Below are 10,000 nucleotides of genomic sequence, written 5' to 3'. Positions count from 1 at the left end.
AAAAATTGACATACAAGGATTTTATTACTACAGACTTGGCAGCCATGCCTAAATTTTGAACATGATGTTATTGGGGCGCTGAATTTCTATTGGTCGGCGGGTGTCATTGTCTCACTGGTGTTCTCTGCTGCAACAAGGGCATTCCTGGTGGTCCGCAGGACACGCCCTATGCTGTGGCTTGCTGCAAAGGGCGTGATTCCTGTTTCTGGCTGATAGTCTTCATTTGCTTCGTTATTGGCAGTCGTGTCCGGGGGTGTTCTGTCCAGGCTTCTCTCTGTGCAATCAATAGAAGCAGTCTTCTCTATCACTGAGAACCACATCATGCGTGTCTTAAACGGTGCAGTGCCAAATTATCCCATCGCACTTTTGAAAGTAAGAACCAATCCACCAAAACTGGCACCCATATCAGCACTGGCACTCGGACAAACGACACACCCAGGGCCACGGGCAGAAACAATCAAACAAGCGGTGGAAACAGCTCTTGCTTTGTGTCAAGAGAGAGAGACTCAAACCGAGTAGCCATCACCCACAACCCCTCCTCAACCTACTCCCAGCCCCGATTCCAATACAGAGAATACACATCAGAGCAGTTTTTAATCGCGCATCTCATGAGATCCCTCATGGACTTAATCGACCAAGTTCAGCGAGTTTGACGATATCCTCGGGTAGGTGATTGTTAATTACTTTGATTGACAGTTACCCTGTATCTCCCACTAGAGCATTTCCTTTCCCCGTTCCGGCTGCCTAACATCTAACGACCAAATCCTTCAACTGTCGCTCTATCTTCCACTCAAACTGTTGAATCATTCCTTTATCGCCTGATGAAGTGAGGCAAAAACAAAACATGTTTATATACTATCTTTCTACAGTCCTCCTTGGAAGGGCAAACATAGTGCCTTTATATTGTGACATCACACAACGCAATTCTTCCCTTCAGTTTTGTCGAAAAACGGCTTTTTCCCTACCATACATGTTTACTTTGCCTCCATCGAGCCATACTTTCTAAAGATCGAAGCTTTTTTTCCTTGTCTTTAAAACTAAGTTAAATGCGTTATTGAATTTCCGTAGAGTTTCCAGCTATTTCCAATGTTTCTCTCACGATATTTTTTCCTTTTTTCGTTACTGGCCATCTACGACTCGCCAGGACTCGCTACTATCACTCTTTCTCTCCTGCTGATGTTTACCTTAGTGTTTAAAAGGATTTGTCATCCTACCTGTTAAACTTTTCATTCCATAAGCATATTTTCACTTTCATACCATTATTTCTACTCATTTGTCCATGACCATTTTATCACTTCAAAATATCGTATATGGCACTTACGGCCTGCTCTATGAGCAAGAGCCCGTGCTGGTACTAAGCCAGATCAATCAAAAACAACTACAACAACATTTGCTAGAAAAGGAAGTATAGACTTGGCAAGAAGATAGTATTTGCGAGCAATGCCATTGACTGTAACAGGAATTGCATAAGAGGGAAACTATACCAAAACAGCTTATATACATACACACACACATATATGCATACATATTTACATATATACATATATATATATATATATATATATATATATATATATATATACCTATATATATATATATATATATATATATATATATATATATATATATATATATATATATATATATATATATATATATATATGTGTGTGTGTGTGTGTGTAAAATATATGTATGTATACATATATGTGTGTGAGTATGTATTATATGCTGTTTTGGTATCTTCTTGCCAAGTCTATATATATATATATATTATATATATTATATATATATATATATATTATATAATATATATATATGTATGTATATATATATGCTCTCCAATGAGTGTATAAATTAATATATTCATCATATCTAGACATAAACACACGCATACATACCAACCATATAATCATGATATGCTAGCAGTCATTACCTGGGGTATCAAAGTATGCATCAGCTATGTTAAATATTTTACTTCTTCTAAACCTGGATTTAACCACTCCCCTCAGCCTGCAGCTATTGCCACTTAGCTACTTAGCCTTTTAAGATAGTCCCATACCCGCTTCCTCCCTGCACCCTTGTTGCCCAATGTCTATCACTTCTTAGTGCAACCGAGGATTTTCTTCCAAGTTCCACCTTTAGAATAGGGCCGTCAGAGCACCTCATGCGGTGCACTATATGCATTACTTAAGGGTCTTTGCAGCGTGCCTTCGGCCCCTAGCTGCAACCCGTTTCGTTTCTTTTACTATACCTCTTTTCATATTCTCTTTCTTCCATCTGACTTTCCAACCTCTCCTAACAATTGATTCATAGTACAACTGCGAGGTTTTCCTCCTGTTACACCTTTCAAACCTTTTAGTTGCAATTTCCATTTCAGCGCTGAATGACCTCATAAGTCCTAGTGCTTGACCTTTAGCCTAAATTCTATATTCAATTCAACTCTCTTTTCTGGAGCTCTTTATCTTGCTGTTCAACCACACCAACTCCCTCTTAAGCGGTGAATGGACGAAAATGCCCTAGTGCTTGGCTTGAGGCCCAAAATTTCACAAAATCATAAACCATAATTGTGACTCCCCTAAATACGAGAAGAATCACTGCACTTCATTGCATCAAATGAAAATATTTTCTGTGCTTGGATGAATATAATTTGGCCATTTGCTAAAAAATGTTTGTAATTAGGGTACTTCCTCTCTTTCTTCCAGTTGAATACTTGGCTTCTCCTTCTAGTGAAAAAACCCACGCAAGTCGGCTCTCTTTTCTTGGCTATTTCTTTACTCAGTGGCCCTCCAACTCTCTAACCCTAGTGCTCTTTAATCATAATGTATCAAAGTTATTTGTCTCCTCAAAACCACAAAAAACAACTCATCAAGATCATATTGCTTTCAGACAATCTGACTTCTCTGTTTTACAGACTTTTTTGCCCAATTATGCTTGCAGTAACCCTTCTCCAAGATATATGCACTGGTTAGAGTCAAACATAGAAATAGAACCATTACTTAATAACTTTTGCTTTACTTAATAACTTTTACTACTTCTCAAGTATTTGAATCTACTTGGCTACTTTTTTAGATACCTAGAACTTTGCGGTTGTGATTTTGTTTCTCTAGAATGGTTTCTTAAATTACATTAGGTTTTCATAAGGTGATGGAACGTCAGTTTTTTACAGGGCTTTTGAAATTCGGGCATAGTGCTTCATGCATTTTCGTGCCTGAATCTTGCGGACTTTCTCCAGTCCACCTTTTCTTCTTATTAACGATTTCCCAGTGATTCACCTACTTCAGATTCCCACAGTTACTCTGTGAGTCCCTTTTCCGTTCATCTCATTCAGCCTCAAATTGCTCTTCCTTCATCTTTCAACTCTGATCCATAGCTCACTGAAGTCAAGTGCTTCAAATAAAGTTTGTGTTTATTTCTCTATTTTCTCTTGTCAAGCACAGCTACTAATTTTACAGTAAACTGAAAATTAGCCTGTCAAGTACAGTCACATTTTGAATGTTTAGGTTTCTCCTTAGAGTGATGACGTATATAAAATGACTAGACTAAAAACTTTTGCCTCATACAGATTTGGGGACCTTGTCTATTGGTGTTCAGAATAATTCTTTCAATTTTGTTGTGCTCTAGAGCTTGTTTTTCTGATAAGGATTGACACGGAGGCAAACCATTCAGATTCAGCACACCCGGGCCTCTTGAGAGCCTCTCTGTGTCTTGAATAGGTCTCGCCTTCTGATTTCTCTGTGAAATGTTTCTTTCGGTGTTCTTGAGACCTGGAAAAGAAAAGAGAGAGAGAGAGACGAGAGAGAGAGAGAGGAAAGAGGAGAGAGAGAGGGAGAGAAGAGAAGAGAGTGAGAGAGAGAGTTGGGAGGGGGGCGGTCGCTCTCGTTTCATCAGTTAAGCCACCCACTTTCTGCTTCTCCCAGTCGATTTTCCCTATCTTATCCTTTTATCATAGATAAGAATATCAGGTGGCCGCACCAGCAGCGTCATCATGGAGAAATATTTACATATATACCGCGTTTACATATATCACGCGCACCAAAACACGCAGTGCACGCACGTACATTTTATATATATATATATATATATATATATATATATATATATAAATGTATATGTATATTATATAGTATATATATACACATATATATACATGTATATATACATGTATGTATGTATGTATGTATATGACGTATACATATGCATATATACATATAATATTCATATATATATACTAGTATATATATATATATATATAGTGTATAGTATTATTTATATATATATATACTTATATACAGACATGAATATAATATATATGATATATATTATATACAGAAATATATGTATATATATGTATGTGTATATATATATATATATATATATATATATCGAACTACAAATGTCCTTTAATATCTAATTCGCTCTACCTCGGAATTAATATATTTTCATATATGTTTAACCGAGGGGGAATTTGTTAAGCGATAATAAATTCCCCCTCGGTTAAACATATATGAAAATATATTAATTCCGAGGTAGTGCGAATTAGATATTAAAGGACATTTGTAGTTCGATATATGTATATGAATCACGGTAATGTGTGTATAGTCTTATATATTATATATATATATATATATATATATATATATATATATATATATATATATATATATATATAGTGTAGGTGTGTGCTTTACTAATTCGGTATTTTCTTTATTTCCTTTGAGTACTAATGTTATGTGGCTTACTTTTTCAGTCTTCGAGGAGGGATAAACACAACTGCTGCCCTACTGCTATATTTACTTATTCACAAGAAAGCAGACAGCTGTTCCGGATAGGGAACTACATTCCAATAGATATTAGAGTACAAACAAAATTAGCTATAATAATCAAAATCGAAAATGAGAATTTCTACATTTCATTTCCCCCATATTCTCTCTATCCCAGATATATTTTCTGTACTTTAACCGTAAAGTAAATCTGACAACTAAAATGTCCTACCTTCCTTTTTCCAGGATTCGAAAATCGAGACGTACCAGAAGATGTGGCGCTACATGGAGAGCAAGAGACCTTCTGTGTTCGTCCCGACCATAGAAGAAGGCGTGCAAAGGGTAAGATTCTCAGGAAATGGTTGACCGTCACTCCCTTCGATCAATAGTTTGCTCTGACGAAGGAATACAAAGGACTATCATCCCTGAGGAAATGCCAGGAATAAATGTGGCTGCTATGGATCCGTGCTGGTCCTCATTCGTCCACAGAAAAGTGTATTGCCTCAATAGTCACTTGTTTTTAGAAGTTCAAGAAGGGATATGAAAGGCATTCCGCTATACACGTATAGTACTCACTTTGAAATTTATTCAGTGTCAGTTTAATATCTGGAAGTTTTTTCATTTTCCGTGACTAATTTACAAATTTCAAAGTAGTAAAAGATCCCACGAAGATACAGGCTCAACATTTCACGTATCTAAGCCTCTGTTAGAGTTAATAGTGCCGGCAGATCAGAAAACAATGAGATCTTCGGTGTAACTGAGCAACTGCACCTACGAAGGATGTTATTTCTGTAGGCCATTTCTCTCTCTCTCTCTCTCTCTCTCTCTCTCTCTCTCTCTCTCTCTCTAGTTCTCTTTCTCTCTATTCCTGTACAGGTCCTGAGAGGAAACTACGCTTTTCTAATGGAATCTACTATGCTGGATTACACCATCCAAAGAAATTGCAACTTGACGCAGGTTGGAGGGCTGCTCAACTCCAATTCGTATGGCATCGCCACACCCATAGGTAAGCAGTGAGTGTGAGTGTACGGGGTTTTGAAAATTCAGCTCAGTGCAGCCACTCTGAGGAGCATCTTTAAACCATCCTTAATAATGATCGACTCACTACGATTTGCTGCTAAATGTAGGATAATAATAAGTTTTGCTGCAAATGTTTATGGTATAGTTTTATCATCCATTTATTTGTCTCGTGACTATCAGCAAATGGAATATAATGTTGATACAATTTTTATTTTCTCTTTTTTCATTGGTTAGCTTTTTAGTTTTCAAATTATGGATCGTTCTTATATAGAGTAAAAGGAAAAGTATATTTAGAAGTAAAAGAGCCCTTTCTCTCGACGACATCAGGATCACCTTGGAGGGACAAGATATCGCTGGCCATCTTGGAACTGCAGGAGAAAGGCATCATTCAAATGTTGTACAGCAAATGGTGGAAGAACACCGGCGACGTTTGTAACAGAGACGAGAAGAACAAAGACTCCAAGGCCAACGCTCTCGGGGTCGAGAACATAGGTAATGCAATTCGCCTGACGAGTAACTGATCTTTTATTCTGGTTCCTTCCTGTGGCAGGAGCTTGACCTGTCGAAAAAGCGCAGCTGTCTCTTTGCTCACTCTGAACACTTTCTGCAATTAGCCTTAGTGTTACGGCTTTATAGCAGGAGATTCTCAGCTAAAAAGTCATTACGAGATGTCAAAGCAGAGAGACCGCTCTCTCTCTCTCTCTCTCTCTCGCTCTCTCTCTATCTATATATATATAATATATATATATATATATATATATATATATATGTGTGTGTGTGTGTGTGTGTGTATGTATGTATATATGTATATATTTATATATATATCATATATAATATTATATATATATATATATATATATATACGTGTGCTTTTGTGTGTGCAGATAATGTTATCCAAAATTATATTGTAACAGTTATTCATATGTTCATGGTTTTGTCTGTATAGGAACTGTGGGATAAATTATTTACAAAATAAGGAATGAAATGTAAAGGACATACTAGATTTTACATCAATGGAAATAGTGGTCTCCAGTCAGTTAACAGTTACGATTTTGAAATGGGACAATTAGAAAAGACAAATTTTAGAAGTGTGTATACCCAGCAAATTTCATCTCTCTTAAACATTCCGAGTTGGAGTTCTTATCGCACAAAGTTTCCGAAACATCTGCGATTCGAGCGTCAAAGGGACCGTGATGGGACCCACCGTCCTGGATATACCTCAGAGACAGATAATCTCATCTGCACTGGACTGCGGTTGGGGTGACTTTGCGATTCTAAATATTCTGAAAGTAGTGCTTATCCTCCAGGTCGAATATTAGCTAAGTTCAAGAGCATTTTTCCAGATACAAGTTATAAGATGTGATTGAAATAAACGTATTCAGTTTGTTTCTTGAAGAGTGCCAGTAAGTGTATACGTACGTTTCACGCAGTGTATATTTAAAGTCAAGGAACATTCGCTAAAGTAAAAAAAAAAAAATAAATAAATAAATAAAAAACGAAGAAGAAGGTTGAGCTTACGACGGCCAATTTGCATTACAGAAGAGAAGTCGCCAGACTCGAAAACTTACATGAACTTTGTCTGGCAGTTTCTCCTTGTAATGAGACGACTCACGAAATGTGTTATTTCCGCATGCGAAGTCATGCTCAGGTGGAGAAATCATCTTAAAAATTCCGTATGTCCCTTTCAAAGTCTGTTTGTATTTGTAAGTTTTACGACAACTTTTTAGCGGCGCTTTGTCACGGGCTGCCCAGGAGCAAGAGCCCGTGCAGGCACAACACCAACCAAATTTAGCGTGACTTTTATGCGCTCCCAACAGCCCATCTCTTCATTTCAGCCACTGATACTTGAAAACAGAACTTACTGTAAGCAGTATATTGCATATGCAAAGATACCTATTTAGATTTCCCGCCCCGCCCCCCTTTTTTTTCTTTATGGTTCACTTAGCTTTTCATTACTGCAAGTATGCATTCAAAATAATTTGTCGTATTTCAAAGCTACTGCTGGGGGTGGGGGCGGGGGGTGAGATTTTAACCTAAAATCTGGAAGCAGACGACAAACACTTGAACTTCAATGACTCGATCACTACCCAAACGTATTATTATTGTTATTATTTTTATTATATTACTCTAGTTGAATGAATGTTCATGAAGAGTAAACCTGAAAGACTGTTGACTCACAAAGAAAGCTTCCGCAGAGCAGAATAATCAAAGGTTGAATATAAGAAGAGAGAGTCTGTCGCTGGTTATAACTGCAACATCAGATTAATAAAGAGCATAGCTTGATTTACTTTTGAAACAAAAGGTGCGTGTTTCATCTTGTGGCATATAAGTATTGCCGTATTTTGAATTCTTTCATGAGATCTTCCTTGGCAATTAAGGATATTGTGGTGTGTGGGGGGTGTGACGGGGTAGAGGGGGGGGGGTGGGAGTTGGAGAAGAATTTAAGTGACTGTGTTTTCGTTCTCTAATGCCCATGATTACTGAGATTCCAGTGCTTACTAATTAAAGGCCAATATTCTCTTAATTAATTACCTTTTTATTTTAAGTCGGATAAGATAGGTCACTTATTAACGCTCTCTTGTCCAAACAAAGAGAAGAAAAGACAGGGCAGTAATCCAAGGTAAAATCAAAAGCATAAGTCCCAACAGAGGCAACGAGATATTTCAGCGAGTGAAAAAAAAAATTGACGTTGAATTTATGTTTACAGTGGAAGAACATAAAACCGATAGTCCTCTGAAGCAAGAAATCCTGACCGAGAATTTCAACATTTCGCGCAATTCCGTCTCCTGGAAACCAACCATCGAGGAAAAGGGACTCCAGAGCACTTTACAGTAGTGATATCGACCTCATTTGTAGTGACGTGAAGATTTCGGATTTCCTTTGAGCGGAACTATTTTTATGGGAATCCAAAAGGTTCCATGTGCGATGTGATTAATCATACATGTAAGACCTTTTGTATAGAACCCCTTTTTTCATTACAGAGTTTAGGTTGCAAAAGAACAATGTCATCTCTCTCTCAACAGTACCTTCCCTCTTGCATATGGAAAAATTGAGTTGCATCACAATATTCACAAATCGTGTCGTAGTCTAAGCTGTCGTGTCACAGTATATGAGTGTGCAACAGCTGTATTAATGCCGTTTATTCTACTTAGACAAACTGAGGGAAAACACATAAGAGTGGGATAATTAAATGCCGCTTGAGAGCCTACATTACTTAACATTGGTATCAATCCAAAGTGTTGCGTTATTTATTCTTCTGCAGCACGCCATGGAGAACATTGCCTGAGACATCCAGTCATGCAGTCAGGTTTAACGATGCATATCTGTTTATCATAGAAAAAGCAATTATTTTTTATCTACAACCATCATTACTTGTGATGAGTGTGGCACCGTAATATATCTAAAAAAAATGTAGCATAGAGACAACTGCTCTTCTCATTAACCTTTTACATTTGAGATTTTCTACATTTCATGGTCACGCTTCAGTTCTGATTTAATTTTAATTTAGTTCATAAGGAAAATCACGCACACACCCATCCACATACACACGCACACACACACACACACACACATCACACATCACACATCACACACACACACATATATATATATATATATATATATATATATGTGTGTGGTGTGTGTGTGTGTGTGTGTGTGTGTGTGTGTGTGTGTATTTAAAAGTGCATTTTCATGTAGCCTATATGTGTGTGGGTTTACAAGAGAGAGAGAGGAGGAGAGAGAGGATAGAGAGAGAGAGAAGGAGAGAGAGAAGGAGAGGAGAGAGAGAGAGAGAAATCAGTGTACCATGACAAATCTAAAGAGCAATAACGCTGCATACAGATGGCTCCCATGTTAAAAGGGTTTTAATATCCAACCCGATTTCTGCCTCAGCCTCCGACCATCCGATATTGACAGAGCGATCAGTATCGAACTCCCGCTGATCCAGGGACCGTGAAGAGCCATTGTTTTGTGGCAGTGAATTGTGAGAGAGGCGACCACAACAGCCATATTGTCTCTCAACTAAAGAGGTCTTCACATGTAACAAAAGCGCAGAGAAGCATTCACCAAGACGCTTCTTGAAATATCGATTTGCAGACGCACATCCTCTGCCTGCCAAACCTTAATCGTAGTACATCACGAAGCACAAAACAAATACATTATGAAAACTGACCTTGCAGTTCCTGAAGATTTAACTTTTTTTTTACACATAAAAAGTC

General features: G+C 37.5%; 1 protein-coding gene across 9 annotated transcripts in view; it reads left to right on the top strand.

Moving 5' to 3' along the window:
- The window catches only part of LOC135198194 (glutamate receptor ionotropic, kainate 2-like), a 394,828-nt gene that overhangs the window by 358,951 nt on the left and 25,877 nt on the right, over nt 1–10,000 (top strand). For all 9 annotated transcript variants that reach the window (XM_064225768.1, XM_064225767.1, XM_064225771.1 and 6 more), the window contains 3 exons: nt 5,007–5,102; nt 5,637–5,766; nt 6,108–6,272. In XM_064225768.1, the coding sequence (XP_064081838.1) occupies nt 5,007–5,102; nt 5,637–5,766; nt 6,108–6,272 (391 nt within the window). The remainder of the gene's footprint in view (nt 1–5,006; nt 5,103–5,636; nt 5,767–6,107; nt 6,273–10,000) is intronic.

This window comes from Macrobrachium nipponense, chromosome 21 (genome assembly GCF_015104395.2).
Source record: "Macrobrachium nipponense isolate FS-2020 chromosome 21, ASM1510439v2, whole genome shotgun sequence".
NCBI classification, from domain to species: domain Eukaryota; kingdom Metazoa; phylum Arthropoda; class Malacostraca; order Decapoda; family Palaemonidae; genus Macrobrachium; species Macrobrachium nipponense.
Note: the sequence above shows the minus strand (reverse complement) of the source record. Positions and strands in the feature narration are given on the sequence as shown.